General features: G+C 37.6%; 1 protein-coding gene across 1 annotated transcript in view; it reads right to left on the bottom strand.

Annotated features, from left to right (window-relative positions):
• Positions 1-21,553, bottom strand: part of LOC124153312 (protein trachealess-like) — a 216,883-nt gene that overhangs the window by 65,255 nt on the left and 130,075 nt on the right. The window contains exon 6 of the mRNA XM_046526408.1: positions 7,400-7,489. Within this exon, the coding sequence (XP_046382364.1) occupies positions 7,400-7,489 (90 nt within the window). The remainder of the gene's footprint in view (positions 1-7,399; positions 7,490-21,553) is intronic.

Genomic DNA, 21,553 nt, shown 5'->3' with positions numbered 1-21,553 from the left:
TCACGTAGCTCCCTCTACGCCCAGAGTCGCGCCGTACATTTCTAATGGAGGAAGCGGGCAAATGGGGGAGGGGGGAGTGGGGAGGGTGAAATAGGTGGAGGAGGGTGGGAGAGGAGGCCAGGAGGAGGAGGAGGGAGAGAGTAGGGTAGAAGTGGAAGGAAACTAAAGAGAAGATGGTGGAGAGTGAATGATAGGAGCAAAATAGGTGTTTTTCGCGGAGTAGGAAAATGGATAAACACTGAGTAAAGGAAGTAGGAGAAACGGGATGGAGACGATAAAGTGGAAGAAGTAGATAGATGTACTTTGTGCATAATCATTCTGGTGTTGTGAATGAATATCGTAAATTCATACGATGGGAGCAATAGCAAAACACCGCAAGTCACTATCTTACATTCGGTTTGCTATCATCTCATGCTAGCAGCAGAGGGCAAACTAAAAATGAAGGATAGGAAGGAAGGTGGTAAAGATCAGAACAAATTTGCAGTATAATAAGAAATATGAAAGAGCTAGTAAAATTCCTATTCCTTATTTGAATGGCATTCGAATATTCATTTGTAGCATAGCAGGGAAAGTATTTTGCAAATTAAAAATGAAAGTTAGGACGGAAGGTGGTAAAGATCAGAGCAAATTTTCAGTGTAATGAGTGAAATGAAAGAGCTAATAAATTGAAATTCGACCCCTGAGAAACAAGTCAACGAATATATTTCAGGACAAAAATGGACGAATAATATTTTTAAATAAAATATTTAGCAAGTGGCATTCGAATCCATATGGTCAGAAATATTTTGAAGTTTATTTTTAAAGCTATACAGACCTCAAAAGAAAAAAAAAAAGAGTTGGAAAAACTGGGAAAGGCCTTAACGATATTAAAGATAAAATAAAAATAGCGAAAAAACAGGAAAGTGCATATAATTCGTGGAAAAGATAGGAAGTAATGAGTAAGTTTCTTTGTAGAAATAGAAAAGGTTTTTTAAGATAGGAAACTATGCCTAAATAATTTGAAATAGATGAAAACAATTAAGGTGCAAAAAATATGCCGCAAGGCCGACAGAGATAAGAATGATGCAAATATATTTCATAGTTAGAAAGTAGAGGTAAAAGTCTTAGCCTTAAAATGGACTAATGTTGACATGAAAGAAAGAGAAGAGTCATTGGCAATTTCTTTCCTTCATCAAAGAAAACGAAATATTGATGGATCATGAATTTACAAAATATTTATCTTGCAAATGAAGTTTTTTCGATTATGAAAAGTTTTAAATTAGTTTAAAACCCTATTATCAATACCCTGTTTTTTTTAATCCCTCTTCTGGTTTTGGACCCCCCCCCCCCCCCACCCCCCCCCCAGAACGAAATTCCTGGCAACGCAACTTATGAGAGCAAAGAGGTGACAGAGCTCCAGAACAAGAAAAATACGAAGCAGAAAAGAGGAGGAGGTGATCCAACAATGGATAAGGATACATATAGGAAATAATTCATAAATTGGAATGAGGGAGTAAGATATGAAAGAAGTAATAGAATTGAAAATTGGAAAGTAGATGAAAATCGGGTTGGCTAGGATAGAAGACAATCATGGGGGAACAATTATTAATAAGATGCCCTAGGGATTCTGAATTACACAAGGTTTTATTTACTCTACCCGACGGATTCATTGCTTTAATTAATGCGCTCTCCATTAAGCTCTCAAGAAGGGTTGGGGATAACTATAAAAAATTTTCCCTTTAATTACCTACTTTTTCTCCCATGGAATTTGTTGTTTTAATTCCTCTTTAATGACACTATCATATTCATTTAGTATTTTTGTATGGAAGCGGCTTTGTGAAAGGATATAATTTTCGGTAATTTTTGTATTATCTGTGCTAGTAATTGTAAAAAAAAAGGATTTTCAGTATTTTTCCAAGGCTATTACCAGGTAAATCATTTTTTATCATATTTCATGTAAAATCATAATTCAGGTAAAACAGTTTTATGAAGTTAAGTTTGATGCTATAGAATCTATAGAATAATTCAAATGAATACCACTGAATGAACGGTGATATAAAATATCTGAAGCTGTTGGTTAAGGCAATAGTGCTTTAAGAAAGACAGATGCCAAGGTGAGAATACTCTTGAGTAGTGATAGGTTCGCGCACACAATCCTTTCCGTTGATGGTTGCCCTTGGCAACTGAAACAGGCGTCGCGGGTTACAATTCCTTACTTGAATGGTATTCGGATATTCATTTGTAGCATAACAAGGACAGTATTTTGCAGACTATATTTACTTATGATCATTGAAAGTCTAAGACTACTAATTTTTAAATTCTGGGCAGCATACGAAGCCATAAAAAACCATTACTCTAGCCGCCAAATCCACTCGATCCTCTGGTTCTCTAATTTACGCGCGCAGGTAAATGAGGAAATTTAGACCTATATTTTTCTAGAACTCGTTTTTTCCAACAGAAACATACTAAAATACAATGATACTTAAGCTCAAAACGTAGAATAAACCTCAATACTGAAAATACGGAAAACGCTCAATCATAGGTAAAATTTTCAAACTTAAGACAAATTTTTAGACAAATAAATTAAGTAAAAACTATAAATATGCTCTTTTCAAGAGCGTCCTTGATAAACGGTCATAAATCATTACTTTTGCTTGATTTTTCATGTATATTTAGGGATTAAATTCTATTTTAATTTCTCCTGGTGAATATATTGAGGAATTCTTGGGGTTCTCAGACAGATTAATTCAGTCGTATAGCCGACGATTCGGAAGAGGGCTTGTCTCACATTTTCAAGGCGTGTCACTGAACAGTTAGTATGACTATATGACTAAGCTAACCTGGTTGAGAACCCGATAAGAATTTCTCAATTATTGAGGGATATTTTATGAAAATCATTATATTATTATTCGTAAGAACAGTCATGACTTTGCTGGCTAAAATAGTGAATGAAACAAGAGGACGAACGAACAAAGGAAATGTTTCCTGAGGGCACTTGTCTTCGGCCATGGGAAGAGCACATGGAGGGATACGAGTGGGGATGAACTTGAGACAGGAGGGGATGGATAAGGGAGGGAGGGATGGAAGGGGATGAAGTAAAGATGAGGAGGGGGTGGGATATGCGTGGGAGAGCGGGGGTGGTACCTGCGGGAGTATTTTTTTATACGGAGGCCGAGTAAAGGGAAAGTGTTCACGAGTTTATTGATTATTACTGCCCGGGGCGGAGTGGAGTGATGACCAGTCCCCAGAGGGAAGTGGGGGGACGACGACGCGGAGAAAAGGACGGGGAACGAGTCTGAACCGTGTGTGATGGGGGTTGGTCGCAAAGAGTGCGCGGACACTAGTAAGAGGGCTATTGGGCCAGGGGATCTTTAAAGAGGAATTTAATCACGAACTTCAAGCTTAGGAAACTTTCCCACGCACTTATACTCGGTAGCGATAGGTAATGTGATTTGAGATACAAGGGAAACAATGGTATGAAAAAGTATACTCTGATTTGATTAAAGATTAATAGTATATGTATGAAAGTTTTTATGCTAAAAATGATCAAAAATGTGATTATTAAATTATGGTGGTGCATCTACTACCTATCTGTTTCTAGGTCATCTCAATAAAAATGCAAGGAACGCAAAGATCGTATTGGTAAGAAAATGTATACTATGATATTATTGAAGATTATACATAAGTTTTTATGTGATGAGGAATGTGATGATTTAGTTTTGGTGGTAAATATACCAACTTTCTGTTTCACTAAGTTGCCTTAGTTACTTTTCTAAGGAAAGAATGGATAATATTTCAAAATCACCGTCATATAGCCGGGATACGTACTCTATTCCGGGTGAGGAACAAAGAATATAATTCTTTCCAAGAAAATAAATGCAACATAAAATATAGAAACGATTTTTAAGTTCGGATTTGAAGTACATGAAATATTTCCTCGTAATTTCAAGGAATATGACGGGTGTAAATAGCCTTTTAAAACTCAAAAATTTTAAATCATTTATTTCAAAGATCACACTGAAACTATTTCGGTTTTTTTATTTCTAGTTAAACATTTATAGAGTACCGTTTCCATTAACATACACATATTGTTCTATTTCATCAAGAGGAAAAATATTACGCTTTTTTCCGTTGAGATATAAAGAAATTTAAACATTTCTCTGGTTTCCGCGCGGGCAAGGCATTCTAAGTACACCGACATTTTAAAGTTAAAATATTCTGTTCACCGGGAAAGGATAAAATCATACATAATAAAGAAATTGTTAAATAATATATTACCAACAGCTATAATATATAAAAGCCATGTAAAAGTTATGCGTTTTGTCAAGGTCCCAGGTTTACAAAACTATTATGCAAGCATTACAAAAAAGAGTTCAGATCCCGTTGTGTAAGTAATGTTTTTGTTTGGTAAGGTTTTGGAAATGGAAACGAGTTCCAAATGTTTTTATTATTTTTAGTTGCATCGTAAAAATCAAATAGATCTCTAAATAAATAGGCTAAATGGTGGTTCGAAACAAGGACTACAAAAAATTCGTATCAGAATGTTTTCATGGGTAAAAAATTCAGGCTAAAACTTTAAATGAACATACAAATCCAGATTAATCCCAGGAATGTATGAGGAAAATGTGATAACAGAAGTTCATGAAATTGAGTGCAAGTTAAGCGCTGGCCAAATGTTGATGATTCTAAATTTAAATCCCGACAGCTATGAAGATAATTATGTATGAAGCAAAGGTAATGGTGTTGTTTACGAAACCACCATCTATCCCAATTAATTAGGGATCTTTTTGAAAATTGCGATGTAATTAAAAACTAAAAGCTTGACTTGGGAAGTTGTTTCCTTTGGCAAAAACTTTTCTCACATATCTGCATCTGAACTCTTTCTTTTTAGCGCTGGCACAATATTTTTAAACCTAAGAACTTTTACATGGTTATTTTAGCTGATATAAGGATTTCATCAAACAAATGTTTTTTTCTTGTCAACGAAAAACAATTATAATAATAATGAATTCACGCGAACGCAAACTAAAATTTTTCGCTTACATAAAAAGCAGGGTAGCATCAAAAAATAATACAGTACACCCTCTATAAACCGGCATTCACTTCTCCGGCCCTGCCAGCAATCCGGCGTTTTTAAACAGACTGCTACGAAGTGGGAAGCTCGGTAATTTCGATTAGTCTACTTCGCAGTTGAGCCAAGTGCAACTTAGAAATTGGGGAAATAGTGGTTGCTGACAGAGGAGCCTTCGACTTCAATGGAATAATGTGGAATATTCATACGCAACAATACAATACCTCAATGAAGTTTCATTTTTCTTTATTGTAGTCCTATTTTACGTAAACAGTTAAATTGCGTCTACATTCTAATGTAGTTTATTGTACAATATATTACAAGTAGATGTATTGTATACATTAGCGTACAGGAAGTGTTACCCAGATGTTAAGCGTATGAGGCTGGAAGCTCGGAGAAGAAGAGACTTGGAGGCTACGCGCAAGGCTTACAATTAGATTACTTGAACAATTGGGAATTGATATCTTTAGGAGCGACACGGAGAACATCATCTTAAAGCCCCACTATATTTCAGGTCCGACAGAAGCATAAATAAGAGATATTTTGCCGAACGGATAGATATGGGAATTCGTTTTTCCCCCGAACTATAAAGGACTTTAATAATCGTCGTAATTTTGTTTAAGCATTTGATTTTTATATGTAGACGGCTGGTGTCCTAACACCCCCTGCCACAGGCCTTATTAGGCGGCTTGCGGGATATTATGTAGATTTTTTTACGCATTAATAAATAGCTTCTACCGTATAAGTGCTTCATAATTAGTGATTTCTAGTAATCCGGCGGTTCTGATAACCTGGCAGTGCTCTGGGCCAATATCTGCCGGATTACCTAGAGACCACTGCGTATAAAGTGTACCTTAATTGCTGGTAAAGATTGGCTGGGCGAGACATGGAGAATGGCATGAAAAAATAGTGGGATGAAGATAATCGTAAATGCTTTAGAGATAGCAAACAGTTTAAAAGGGTTAAGCTACAGGGATGCCAGGAGAGCGAAGGGTTTGATGCAGGGGGCGGGACCAACACATCCCCGCCAGCGAAGGCGGCCCTTCTCCCGGGCCGGAGTCGCAATCAATACCAAGAGACGTGTTTCGCACGTCATTCCCGTTTCGCCTTCTTTTCACCCTTTTTTTCCCAGGGCCGGCGCGCGGCGGATGGAGCTTACCCATGGCGATAAGGGGGGGCATAGGAGGTTGGTAAGAAAGCTAGAGTACAGCCCGCGTTTTTCACGCAGTACCATCTCATATGCCAATATTCCCTCACTAACAACATGCAGCGATTCTAGACGAGACTATATCATTACTTATTTTCCAAATGGACACATCAATATCTGATTTGCGTTGGTATATTTACATTATCGTCCGCAATTGAATAAACCTTCACTAAAATGTTTTTAATCTAGAAGGAAGCGTTTTCAGGTAGATGATTTATTTGTTGTAACGTCGCCTTATTAAGTATCAAATACTATGAAATTTTTAGAATGGAACTTAGAATACTCACGAAAATATCGGAATCAGCTTTGATACAATGCATTTGATACTTCTTGGTTAACCAATATGAGTTAAGTTCAGCAAAAAAAATCTCAAATTAAATACAGCGAGTTGAAAAGGCATACTAAAGTATTGCAAACAAGAGCTCTGAAAATGCATAATGGAAGTAAAATTATGATTTAAGTTCGCTATCCATCTCATTCAAGGAGCGCTTCTACTCATTGATTACCAGAGAATGCAGGTCTACGCAAGAACATAAAATGACGAGTAATAGCAAAAAAGGAATGCGTAGAATGCAATTAACCTAGAATTAGAGCCTAAAAGGTAATAAAAATTTAAAAAAAAAAACTTTAAAAAATAACTTTGGAATAAAATGAATTAACGAGGAATATAACTGAACCTATGAAGGCCTCAAAAACTCATCATTTTTAGTACAATCAAGGCTTTTTCCATGTTTTATAGCAGAATTTAAAATAGCAAAAGCCAATTTTTTCACCAAAGCATTAATTGGTAGCAAACGCTCATGGTACATCTTACACGACTTCATACGACAACTTTGTAGTCGTTCAAAGGTTAATGGTATAATGTCAATGAACTTCCGCAAATTCAAGTACATCATTAATAGAAAACACCACCATTACCAAAGAGAATAAATAGAAGTTCGAATATGGGTGTATTTTATCAACGTTACCTATCATCAACTGATAGTTGAAAAAATGTAGTGATCTGATGAGTACACAGAGAAAAGCTGGATCGATGCACGTGCAAATAGTAAAGGAAGATATAATTGCTGGATAATCTTGGATGACTGCAATGAAGTACACCTAGCCATGGTGACGTAAAAGGTAAAAAAACATGCTCTTACCTGAGAGAGTCCGAGATATATGGAGACAGTTTCCGAGATATAGAGGAATCTTCCGTCGGCTGCGAGCGTGAAGGCGAAACCATCGAGTGACTGTAAGATGAACAGAAATGAAGTATTATAAATAACATCAGTAAAGAATTTTAATGGATGAATATTTCTTGGCCCATTCAGATTAATATATTTTTAACTTAATAGGACATAGGTCAATATCATTATTGTTCAAAAATTAATCCATAATTTTATTAATCCATTAATAATATTTTGCAATTGACTTTTTGTGTCATCATTTTGAGGCATTGAGAATTTTCATAAACTAACACATTGCTGAAAAAAAGCGATGATCCTAAAAACGAACCTCTTATCATTAATGACGTCGATAATTAAATAATAATTAAAATCATTAGTTCTCAAGGACAAGTAGTTCAGTTTGGTGGAAAATTAGAAATTTTGCGGCTGTGAGTCAGTTTGCGAACAATCTAAATCCCTAAAGATGAAAAATACAATTAAGAGACTTGGTTGTTCATAGGATCATTTCTGAAAGATAATAACAATGACCTATCCTCATGAAATTCAAAAGAAGAACCAGCACCAAATATATCTTATGCAGTAAATAAAATATTAAAATAAACGAAAAAAAAATGGTCATTCACATCCGCAGCGTAGCAGAACTTCAGATTTCACATTACTCACGATTCGGGTCAGCAACAAATAATAATTTGCATGGCAATAGCTGACTGAGCGAGAGGAATCAATGTAGTACGGGAATATGAAATCACTTAATAACCAGTTAATTTTCATTTGATTGATTCGATGATCGTATTTAAATGCAACAATTTTGAGCATGCTCAGATACACGCGTAACAGATAACTTAATGGTCCCAAGCGAAAATTTTCAATTACGAATGCACTGATTGCAATAAACGCGAGTGCTAGCCGGGAAAATTACTCGATTCCTAATTTTTCCAGACTTGCGGAAGTGCGTGAAAATACTCCGTTTAAATCCCGCTTTACACGAAACACGTAAATGCACAACCCGTTCTAACTCGAAATTGATGTCACGTTTAACGACTATGTATGTATATGTCTATATAAATGTATGTATACCTGTGTGCTCGAAATAGGGTAGTTTCCTTCATCAAAGAAAACGAAAGGCATTGATTGCGATTCGTTACCCACCATTGGTGTATTCATAATTTACAAATTATTTGGTTTTTGAAATACCGGTTTAGACGAATGTCAAGGGTCAAATTTTATCCTCATTTGAAAAAGGCCAGATTGGCGCCCATGCGATTCCACTCCGCATGACGTCACAGGGACCTAGTTTCTACACGAGAGGATAGGAGTTATACATCGTCTGAGGTTACCAATGCATGCATGAGGCACAGAGCTCAGGGAAACATGTCTTAATAATCACTTATTAAAACTGGCTAAGTTCGGAAAGTTTTCTTCGTTTGATAAGGTATTAATAAACCTTTTTTAAGCCAAGCGCTACCATGCAGCAAGGTACTCAGCTATCCGCTAGCATCCTGCGACGTATCAGCGCTAAGCCTCGCCTCAAGGTCACCTCACCGGGCGGGAGGGGGAACCAGAAATACGACGTACGGAGATATTTCCCGACATTCATACTTAAGCGTCTCGTTTTCGCGCGCTTGAAAATTTTCACTTTTCATTTAATCGCGAAAAATAGATGTTGTCATTTAAAAATCTAAAAGCGTGAAATACGTACTCCAGGAGTAATAATCTTTCGATTAAAGCAATAAAAAAATAATAGGAAACCACCCTATTGCACATCTTTAGTTTGAAATCAATTTCGAATTAGGGCAGGTGCTGGTAGTACACTCCGGCGAGCGGCCGATTCCGTAATGCCGACAGCAGGAAATTTTCGGATGTGATGCGGGTTGCTCCAAACCCAGGATATAAGCGAAGTGACGAATTGGAACCCACCGCCTGGCATGAGGAGGATAAAAAACTTGGAGGACGCTGAGCGTCGCTCAGAATGGATATAAACCGCGAGATCATGTAAGCTAGAGAACCTTAGTGTAGAAAATAAACAAGAGCGCTCGAGGTGCCACGAAGTAGCCAAAAACTGAAGGGAAAATCGAATTGAACTGAACTGAGACGCCGAAATTTAATTTGACAATGGCAGATTGGGAAAGTGACTAAAAGAAATACCTACTTATGAATAAAATACAAATCTTATTATGTCTATTTTGAAAACTTTATCTTTAAGCATAAATAAATTTAATAAAGTTTACAATAGAATATAATCTTTAATAAAAAGGTTTAAACATTCATGATGCCTCCCCTTCTTCGAGTGCTTGATTAAATGAAAACAAAATTTACAATCATATACCCAACATGTTTACAAAATCTATCGCAGGAACAAGCTAATGAAACTCACCACTCATAACGTGACCAGTGAGTAATGAAAGATGTCTCTTCAAGTGGTGTCATCACTGGCCGATGCCGACAAGATTATGATGTGGTTTATTTAAAGCTAACTTCTATTAAGCTTGCTGTCGCGAGCCTAAGGTTGGTGCATTGGAAATACGGCAGAAGAGGGGAGAAGGTGAGTAAAAATTGAACTTATCCCCAATTAATTTTAACTCAAAAAGTAATTGATCACAAAGGAAAAGGTAAGTTTTGGGAATAAATTATATTTATTTATTAAAAACTGGATACCATTATAAACGAAAAGGATTCCTCCACTAAAAATACTAAAGACAGTTATGTTACAATAAACATATGAATTATTTAGCTCTCATAAAATCGAAAAAATAAAATAATTGAAAAAAATTAAATTAACCCTGATACAAAAGGTACCTACTATTAATAAAATACGCATTTAAAACGAATTTATTGAAGAGAGGGTGAACGTGCGAGGGAGGAAGAGGGAGGAGAGGGACCTTTTTCTGTGAATGAACCGCGGCGGGTCACGTGACCGTCGTGGACGAAATCGAACGACATGGTTTGGCGGGGGAGGGCTAACCTCTCTTCCCGCCGGAGAGGGCTCGTGCCCGGCGGCGAGGCAGGCTGGGTGCTTCCCATGCATATACGCCCTCACGCCGCAGGTGGGCACTTCAGGGGCGCTTCAACGAATCGACACGCTTCGGACGATTCACCGCGAGGCAGAGTGGGGGCATGAGGATTCCGCACGTGCAGGTCGTGATCATCATAATGATAAAAAAAAACGCTCGCGCACTGAGCATGTGATGCCTCTTTAACCAAGTCGATTCCATCGTGAACAGGAAAGGAAAATAGTTTGAACCACATGATTGATTTTTGTTTTTTTTCGCGTTGTCATCACGGCGATGGAGACGTTTTTCCTACTAATTAGGCATCCTCATGCCATGCTGCAGTGAAGCTTAAAGATTCCAAAAGAAGAGCCTCATACCGTGATATTATTTATGCAGAATAACGGTTCATCCCGTAGAGGATCCTTCATTTATTTCTTTTACTTTAAAGACCGTCTATCTCACTCCTACCCATAGTTAATGAAAAAAGCACTTAACAACCAAACACATCACCAATTAAAAACTTAGTTTTTATTTATATTCCGGAAAAAAGCTGCCCTCTGGCAGTGGCGTGACTAAGAATATGCTTTGGGGGGTGGGATAGTCTGGCATGGCGACCCCCCTGAGAAAATCCCGGGGTCCGCGAAAAGTTTTGAAAAATGACATGCCTGGAAAGACATTTTACATCATTTTGGCGCTTAGCATTTAACTTTCAGTTGATACAGTTATTTAATGTCTACACTAGACAATATTTTTTTAATTTTTCTGAGGCTTTGGATGGGGGGGATCTATCCCCTCATCCTCCCCCCCCCCATAGTTACGCCACTGCCCTCTGGTATAAAAAAATGCTCTGTTGATCCCGGTGTTTATTAGTACAGAAGAATTGAAATGAGAAGAATTTTTCAAATAATTTTTATCCAGTTGCTCATTTTTTTCCTTTTGTACTGCATGTTTTCAAAATGAGTATAGGCGAATGAAATGAATATTTCAGTCATTTTGACTAACATAATTTGTCTTAAGCAAAAACGGACGCATTTGATCATTAGAAAACGCACACTATAATTAATTACATTACATGCAACAATACAATACAATGGATTACAAAATACATCAGAATAACGTTTTGTTATTTGTCTATTTTATCGGTTTCTTGGTTATACGTTGGTTTCTTTAAAAGCCTATCAATTTGCAGTAAAAGTGCCAATGCCGACAAGATTATGATTGTGTTTGTTTCCTCCGATATGACAAAGGGCTTAGACTCAGGAGTGCATACGCGCGCCTGATTAAAAATATTAAAGCCATTTTCACACTATAACACTTGCAACTTACCTCAGCCGAAGGGCAAATCAGGGACAAAAAGTCTCCATTCTCCTGATATTGAACATATTTTCTGACATGAAGTCATTTTCCATGAATTTGAACGAACTTTATACATCAAAAAGAAACACATTGGGAACTAGCTATTTTGAATTTCTTTTGAAATCAGCAAGAATTCATACATTTTATGTAGCTTTTTTTGGCCTATATACCAAACTGAACATAAGAAACATGTTTTCATGTTTGCTAAACGGTGGAGCGGGTGGAAATTCTGAGTAAAAACTTTAGGATCTTTTTCGACCAAGGTTCTGGATATCAATAAAAGTGACTAGAAATTTTCCAGGCGAAATCAATAAGGTAGTAAGTATTTAGCTACCCGATGATGAGTCAATAATAGTTTTAGCACCTGTACGAGCTTACTAACTGGTTTGAGTTTCCTGTGTCCTTGTTGCTGTGCTGTTTTTGCGTAATTTGTGATTAACAACATGGACGTTTTTCCTAAGATTTTTAGAATGAAGTTCCAAGATTCGTTACAATAGTTAATGCATAAATAAAAGAGTCTGATGTCATGTTGATATTTTACAATATTTGTTGTTTCTTATTTTAATGCTGATTATATTATTTGAGTTAGCAATAGCTCTGAATGCGACATATAAATTAGTCTCAATGTTGGTGAAGGACAAAATTTAATTGACAAAACCTCAAGATTAACTGAAACGATAACATAAACAGTGTTAAAAATAATTGTATAACCAAGGATTGTGTGAAACATTTTCAATCAGAATTCTTCGTATACCACCAAATATAGCCTAAAACACTCTCTATGGACTTTGCACCTAGGGATAGATCCGCGCGCCTTAATGCAGAGATCTTTTTCGCACTACAGCACCGCGACTCACTTCGCTTGGATGGCGAAGCAACGAAGAAGGCCACTCTCCATAGCTCACCAGCTTATCGAGTGCGTCTCTTCCCTTTAGCAATCCCTCAAGAACCACCCAACCACTCCCCGCTCCCCCTCTCCCCACATTTCCACGACCCCGGGAGTCTTAGGGCGGGCGAGGAATGGCTACGGGCATCGTGACGGGAATACTGAGACGAGAGGCACAGTCAGGAGGGGAGGGAGAGGGGAGTGAAGAGGAGGAGATAAAAAGAGAGAGAGAGGAAGCCATGAGAAAGGATGAGACCCCCGTTTTTAGAGTGGGGGAGGGGGTTTATATGAGGGGGGAGGAAAGAGGTTTTGTGGGGATTTTGGTGGGCCAGGTGATATGAAAGGGGTGGCGGTGGAGGTTGTGTCCCCGCATAGATGAGGCGGGGGGAAGGGAGGGGGTTTTGAGTCGAGGGGGACAGGAAGCTGAAGGTGGGTGGGTTGGGAAAGGGGCCAAAAGGTGGAGGAAGCTACTAGGGGTGAGGAATAGGGATGGGCAATGACAAGGAGAGGCAAGTATGAGATAGTGGGAGAACAAAGGAAGGGGGAAGTCCTCGTTGAGTAATGTCTTCATTTGGCAACTACCTTACGAGGAAGCTGGCTGGCTGGCTGACGAATACTGGCTTCCATAAGCCATTTTTGCCTCATGAGTTTCGAGCATTGGAAAAATTGAATCACGAAGCAACGATTGTAAATAGCTATCGATAGTTGAACATTGAACACTGCCGGTTGCTCACGTTTGACTATTTTAGGAGATGAAAACAATAATAACTTTAAGTTGTCGACTTCCGATGGTTGTGAACTTTCGAAAACATCTGTTGTCGACATCGGTGGTCAACCTACAAGTGTGTATTAAAAACAATTCTCTTTGGACTCAAGTACCGCAAGTGATCGTTGATAAATATAAAGATATTTGTCGTTCGTAACAAAATTTTGTTGAATGTCTACGGATATCAACAATGAAAAACTGTCTTTATTTCAAACTAATTTTCAATCGCGATTTTTTGTTGCTGTTTCATCGAAAAACTCTAACGAAATTTGACGAAAAGTTCTGTATATTTCAAAATTGGAAAACGATAAAATATTGTTAATGTTTTCATTGGAATCGAAAGTAGCAATTATATCGTCGATTGCAAAAATCGCCTATGTTGATTTCGATTTATAGAAGCATCGAGTAAGACTAGGCTCAACACAATTCCTTCATCTACTGCACATATATCCGAAGAGTTCAAAGCCGCATCACTTCTTTTTATATATACCGAACGAAAAAAATAGAAGGGAAGCCAAGTATCCGCTTACCAAGGCCGTTGACTCGCGAACTGTGCGATATGCCCTCAAAGAGAATGAGTACAGGGGTCGAAACCCTAACTCTATACACCGAGTCAACGATGGGTTTATGAGAGGCGATGGCGGCTGGGACTTCCAGAGAAAAATGGCGGATGAGAACGGGGATTTGGGTTTAAGTCTCTCGAATAAAGCCTGTGGAATCTGAATTTTTGCAGCCACCCTCTAAAGAGGAGAATTCCCATTGGTTAGGTACGCATTTTTGTTGAATGTATTCTTCTCCTTTCCACCGAAAATTATCTATAAAACAAAGCTACAAAGATATGAAAATCCAATGAAAAAATTCATTGTACGAGTATCTTGGATTAAATATAAGACATCAAAAATATTATTAATAAACGATTTCCAGAGAGGCATTAACGCAAAAATTTTCTCCCGTAGGAGGGATTTTTAAGATTAATAAATAATTTTTAAGATTTTTAATTAGAAAAGAGCAAGTACAGATACTTCAAAGACATTTATTGCACACATCTCTACTACTCTTATACTATTTTAGACGTAGATCCCGTGATTTTTCAGGTATTAGTCATAGCGTGGCACAAGTTTTGTGTATCATATTTGTAGAATATTGACGCCAGTGTGGTCGTCCATGATACTACATGTTCTTTCAGATCTTCTTCGCTGTTTGTCGATGTTTTTTATCATCCTCCATACAGCCCCGACCTCGCTCCAAGCGAAATTCACTTTTTTCTGCATCTTAAGTCTTTTCTTGGCGGTCAAAGAAACAACTGAGAGCTGAGAGAACATGTTACCTCATGGGTTACCTCATGGGGGTTACTGGCGGAAATATTCTACGAAGAGGGTGTACAAAAACTTGTGCCATGCTATGAAAAATGCTGGGAAAATCACGGGATCTCCGTCGAAAAATCTAACTCAAACTAGTATTTTTTTCATGTCCGAGTTCTTCGGTATACGCTTGTAATTGCAGAAAAAATTACGACCTTAAAATTTGCATTATAAAACGGTTAAACTTATATACTTTTTACATATACGAGTTGGTATAGAGTATACATTATACGAGTATACATAGAGAGTGCCAGATTTGTGTGTTATACATTTCTTTGAAATATCTGTACTTAATCTTTTTTTATTTCAAAACGGAACTTACTTTCCAACCGTTTAGAACAATAGAGGTTTAACAGTTTTTTATTCAAATTTTAAGGTCGTATTTTTTGCTGCAATTACGTGCGTTTATCGAAGAACTCGGACATGAAAAAAATACAAATTTGAGTTCGATTTTGAGAGATTTCAACGCGTGAATTGTATGCTAGTGGAAATGCTTTGCATATTCCAGCAATTACTTTTATTATTACGTAAGGCAAATGAGAGTGCTAGTGGATAAATGAATCAAGAGATAACCCATTTAGGTGATAATATGACAAATTTAATAGGTAACCTCTATCCAAATAAAGTGAAAGTTACGGAGTATATCGATAACTGGCAAAACGAACTCGATGTATCCTCAGTTCTCTCATAAAGCTTACAATAAATTGAAAGGAATTTACTTCCTTATGATACTCAATTTAACCCTTTTTAACCCTTATTAACTCGGAAAAAGTGAAAAGAGAAACACGGCTAATTTAATCACGTACAATTCATAAAGCCTACGTTGATAGAGGGGAATTTAGGTTTTTCAAGGGAAGTGCTGTCCTAAAAGATGACGAACAAATGAATGAGGACTTCCTGGCGACAAGGTAGGGGTCAATGAACGATGTAACGTTATCAGCCGCTGAACGACCGCCAAGAGCGTGAGAATCACAGTGGAGGTCTAGATTTCAGAGGAAGGAATGGAATCTATCCTCAGTCAAGTAATACGTGGACGGCTACTAAATTCCCTACTGAAATTCTACGAAAGAAAATCAGCTTAGAAAAAACGTGCAGCGAATGTAAAAAATTGAAGTATTCGACTTTGAGGGAGGCAGAAGAATATTTTCTCAAGATGGTTTTTAACAGTTAATTTTAATCAAGACTCCGAGTACAAATTTTGAGTGATTTGATAGTAAAAAAAATTTCAAACAGCACAGCATTAAATATTGTTTGGAAGAATAGCGTTAAAAATCTTTATAAAGAGCTCACACAGAAATTCTAAAAAAATAAAACTTTTAAATGAAGTTTTTCATATTCAAGTACTGTATATCATTTAATTGACATAATCCGATCATTTAATATATACAGGCGATATACAGGCGAGTTGTTACATTAAAGCGGGTGAAAAATTAAGGAAAGCGTGTAGTATGCCAGAAACGGAATGTATTCAGGGAATGGATATTCATCCAAACGTGCAAAATCATTTCACTTCACCAAGGCTTAATAAGCTTTAAATTAATAAACGCTACTCATCAAACAATATTCACTAAAATATGTAGGATTAAGAATCAAGAATAATGTTGTAACCTAAATTATAATCATACTTCACAAACTACCATACTATGGTGTCTTTAATTAACACCTTGAAATAAAAATCTCCCAACGATCTATTTCAATGCCATATGAAGAAATAAACCCGTTACCTGGAAAAAAGATTTTAATTTTTTCCTTAACGTGACTATTTATTGCCAAAAATAAGTTTCCATACGTTGTAACATCGTCAAGTAAAAAAAAATGAAAGTCGCTCTTTCCTTCACCCAGAATCAAAGAGTACACTTTTACAAAGCAAAAACACAACGCTTACCAACTTGCAAAAATATTGTAGTATTTCAATCACATCGCTTTCCATACGTCAAGTAAAAAAATGAAAATCGCTCTTTCTATCACCCTGTATCATAGGGTACCCTTGAACCAATCAAAAACACAACGCGTACCAAAAATGCAATTTATGCAAATACTTGCAAAAATTTAGTAATACTTTTAGGCACAAAACCACAAAAAAATATCCCCCATGGCATATTGCGGCTGGACGATCAACACCGGGAAGCCCTCAGGGTGTACGACAGTGACCCCATTTCACTCGCGGCAGGGTGTAGGGGTTGCAAAAACATCGCCCCATTCACTGCGGAATCCTCACGCACAGGCAGTCTGGAGAGTGAGGGGGTGGAGAGGTCATGGGATGGGGGGCAGCAAATTGGGGGCGATGCCTCGAATTAGGAGCACGTCCGACAAGGGACGGGAAGCGATGAGGGCATCCACGAGAGAGCATCGGAAGCGGAGAACGGACACCCTTTTGCTTCCCTTTAAAGGCGCTGAATACCTTTCCAAAAGACTATTTCAACGGCGTTCTGCGATAGATGCGAAATTGGCCACAGTAAGATGTGGTTTATTTTTAAATCTGAGAATAATATCACGAATATTACGAAAGAGTATCCTCAAGTCACCCTCTAAATGTGTTGTCGACTACCGCGAACTTAAATGGGTTTACGTAAGTCGCCACTCGCGTCGCTGACGGACTAAGTGGTCCGAGTTTCACTGGGAAATAAGGTATAATTAGGGGTGGTAACCGAAATGTATATACACGATAATGTGATTTATGAAATTCGTGACTTTTCAATCTTACTCCTCGCAATAAAAACATTATGCTGCAAAATACTGGACAAAAGTAAATCGCATTGCACTCATCACCGCGCCGCGGACATTTTTGAAAACCGATCAAAACAAGATCTAAGAGGCAACAGAAATATACCTTCTACAGGATGGAATTTGGCCTCCTCTCATAGGTCCCCTTGAATAATATACATAGGGATTCACTTATTATTGGTGAAAACTAGTTTTCATACGCTACACCATCGTCAAGTTAAAAAGAACAAGGATCGCTCTTTCTTTCGCCCATTATTACAGGATACACTTGGATCAAATTAATAACACACCACATTTTAACTTACTCTCTAAATCTAATTACAAAAATCTAATCTATAGAGAATATAGTTGAGGGCCATAGAAGCCAATGGGTACGAGTGCAATTTTCATAATTTCGGAGATAAGTGTAGATAATGGTTGATGTCTATGAATGGCTGACGACATCTATTGTAAATATGCTTATTCCTTGATAAAGCATATTTATATAGATTCAGTCCCTCACTTTTTTCCCTCTGCCACAGCAATATAATGTACCCCACCAGCTATTATTTGTTGTCATCTCCTAAATTTTAAAATGCATTTGCACCCGTTGGCTCATAGAGTCCTCAATTGATACGATGAAAGAATCAGGCCGATGGTTTTACATTTAGACGTCGGAAGGGAACATAATTAAATAAAACTTAATTTTAGGCTACCGACCGCAACTGTTGAAGTATGAAGAGCTTATGCCACTAGTGATGAAATGGAATATTTTAAAGTTATGTATTCACAATTTCCCATCGATATCATAAAGATATTTAATACATAATTCAACTTATGCATTTGAATCTTTAAATTTAAAGTTAAGCATACGGAAGGGAAGGGAAAAGGAACATAACAAGGCACTCTAATTGAAAATAAAATCCCCGATGACATTATTTCGATCACTTTGGTAGAAGTGAGCAGTTAGCTCATGAAGTGCTTAAAGTGAGTTATATGAATTTTAGCTTTCCAATCCGAAGTTGGCACCATGATTTTCGGTTTCAAGTGCAAGAAATTGGCTGAAAAAGTATCTTTGCGAGAGAATTTACGACATTTGAGTGCCAGGAAATTAACAGAAATAATTAACTACATTTTGATTATGATCTCATCTTCCCTTATATTTCTCTCACCTGTAAATTAAGAGTTGACTATTTGCAGCGTTCACAACAAATAAGGCAGTTGTTCTGATGCTTAAAACACTGACACTTGTAAAATTCAAATAATTATGTGACATGATTATGGTTTAAAAATAATATCCTATGCCATCAACTACTACCATAAATAGCCCAGTTAATTTGGTAATGGAGGAGCCTACTAGAAGACCTCACTTCTCAAGAAAAATATTTGGAACGAAAATGAATCCAATAAAATTGTGGTAAATTTCATCCAACGGTTAAGTAAACAGCCTTTTGGCGAGAATATTGGCTCAAGGCCTATGTCCAAGATGATAAAATAATCACCTGGTAGACAAAAAGGCTTCCCTACCAGTGCTCGCAAAGAAGTGGGAACACATTATGTACTCATTTCAAGAATCCACCCTGCTGTTCAACTTAAATGTACCAGTGAAATTGAAGGTGATATAACCTTAGGTGCAAGTAGTCATGCTACTGCAAAGGAGGTCGGAGACGTGTAAGAAGGAGAAAGAGGAAAAAAAGAAAAGTTCGAAATGGATTGGCTGATTTATCGCACCCCTCTCCGGGATACAGGCAAAGACTATAAAAATATACTCCCCCACCCTCCCGTGTTACACGTCCTACGTGTCCCCTCCCCCTACCCTTCCTTCCGCGAGACCTCCCATCGCCATGCCGGTCAGGTTTGGGCTCTTTTCACTGGAAACGGCTTCCAGTCGGCCACCGTACGCACAATCATAATGCACGCCCAAGGATGAGAGAGACAAGAGAAGGCGCCCGTGATGGTTATGTGATTTATCTGGGAGGGACGCGTCTACAAGGAACAAGGAGGATGGGGAACACTTTGGGCTGGGCGTCATCTGCATACCACGAGCATCAGGGCGATGAAACTCAGACGGGAAGCACGGTAACAAAATAAGCCATGAAGGGATGATCCGGTAACCCATGCCTTGCTTACCAAACGTAGTTGTAGTAACCCAACGGTTGAGGTATGTTTACATTAAAGCCGGCGCAACGTGTTGGCATCAACTCACTACTTGTCAGAGATTTAACCATAGGGTTATTTACATGGTTCCTCCTATAACAAACTCCATGGTTAGTTAGAATAGGAGGCAATAAAGTTCATCTCAAAATGAAGGTCAATAACATGCTTCCTCTCAATACAAACGCCATGGTTGGTGTTCTCTGCATGGGAAGGAATATTATTCACCCCTAACTGAGCCAGACAAGTGAATTAGGGGTGTCAACCAAAATTTACATTCATGATGATGTTATTTAGCAAATCCATAACTCTTCTACGCTATTCCTTGAAATATAAAAAATTGCTGCAAAATATTGGACAAAAGTGGATCGTATTGCACTCATCACCGCGCCGCGGACATTTTTTAAAACCGATCAAAATGCGGCCTAAGAGGCAACAGAAATCAACCTTCTCGAGGATGGAATTGGGCCTCCTCTATGAGGTCCCCTTGAATAATATGCGTAGGAATCCACTGATTATTGGTGGAAACTAATTTCTATATGCTATATCATCGTCAAGTTAAAAATATCGAGAATTTCTCTTTCCTTCGCCCATTATCAAAGGATAAACTTGAATCAAATTAAAAATACACCTATTTTTCAACTTACTATCTAAATCTAATTACAAAAATCTAAACTATAGAGAATATCGTTGAGGACCATAGAAGCCAATGGTTACAAGGGCAACTTTCATAATTTCGGAGATGGTTAGCGGATAATGGTTGTGTGGATGAAGTGTGGGTAATGGTTGATGGGGTGCATCCAACATAAATATCCTTATCCCTTGATAAGCATATTTATATAGATTCAGTCTCTCACTTTTTCCTTCTGCCACAACAATATTCAGGGTAGCTCTTTCCCTGAGAAAACTTGCATCGCATTTCGAATATTTTGGTTGGCCTGTCTTAACAATCTAAGATTGGTATCCCGCGCCCTTCGATCTGTAGCAACCGCTTAATCCACTAATTTAATACGTTATCATTGTCGTACATAGCGAATTTGAATTTTCCATTTTTACTTCTTTGGTGGGTATATGGACAAACCATATTCATACTACGCCTAAATCTTCTACTCCTCCATTCGGTTTTCATACTCTTTGCAAACCTCTACGCATCAACAGCGAAAAAACGCGTAAGGGGGAGGGAAGTCGGGGCGATTGAACTCGAATTAACGTAAAATTAAAAGAAAGAAATGGCTACTTGCTCCTTACTGTTAAAGGTAATGATCCCGTTAACACATGTTCACAATGGAGCTTAAAAATTATGAATGGTATCTGAAACAGCAAACCCTATAATAAAACCTTCAATTCCTTCCTTTGCTCATTAAGAGGGTGAAACTAGTTTCACGCAAACTATAAAGTATGTGATCCTCCTTTCGATTTCTTTTTATAACGTTTTCATAAACTTGCTTTGTTGTTTGTCATATTGTCCGGAAATCTTGCAACTTAATTTTAACCAACCCTTTGAGTAACTATTAAGCTGAATTTTTCAGGATAGCTCTGAACCAGGCAACAATGCAATATTCTAGCACTTTTATTATGATTTTAACAGTACCTCGATTGTTATTCAGATTTTAGAACTAAGAATGACGATTAGTTAAAAATGGCCACCAAAATCAGATAGTGGCACTTAAATCATTTAAAGGAAAGTGAATGATAACAGAGTCATAACAAGAAATTTGTTTACATCAAATTTCTTTGAAAAATTTATTGAACAAAAATTTACTTGAACTATTTTTAGTTTGCGGTAATAACTTTTTATAAAAAACATTTTCATTTCGTATTATTTACCACTCATATCGACCAATAGTAGAAGCTTGGACGTTACTTTAGCGGCCCCTGGGTCCACACGAGAGGAGGCATGAGGAACGCTCT

The sequence above is a fragment of the Ischnura elegans genome, chromosome 2 (genome assembly GCF_921293095.1).
Source record: "Ischnura elegans chromosome 2, ioIscEleg1.1, whole genome shotgun sequence".
NCBI classification, from domain to species: domain Eukaryota; kingdom Metazoa; phylum Arthropoda; class Insecta; order Odonata; family Coenagrionidae; genus Ischnura; species Ischnura elegans.
The sequence above is the reverse complement of the archived record's forward strand: the minus strand, read 5'-3'. Positions and strand labels throughout refer to the sequence as shown.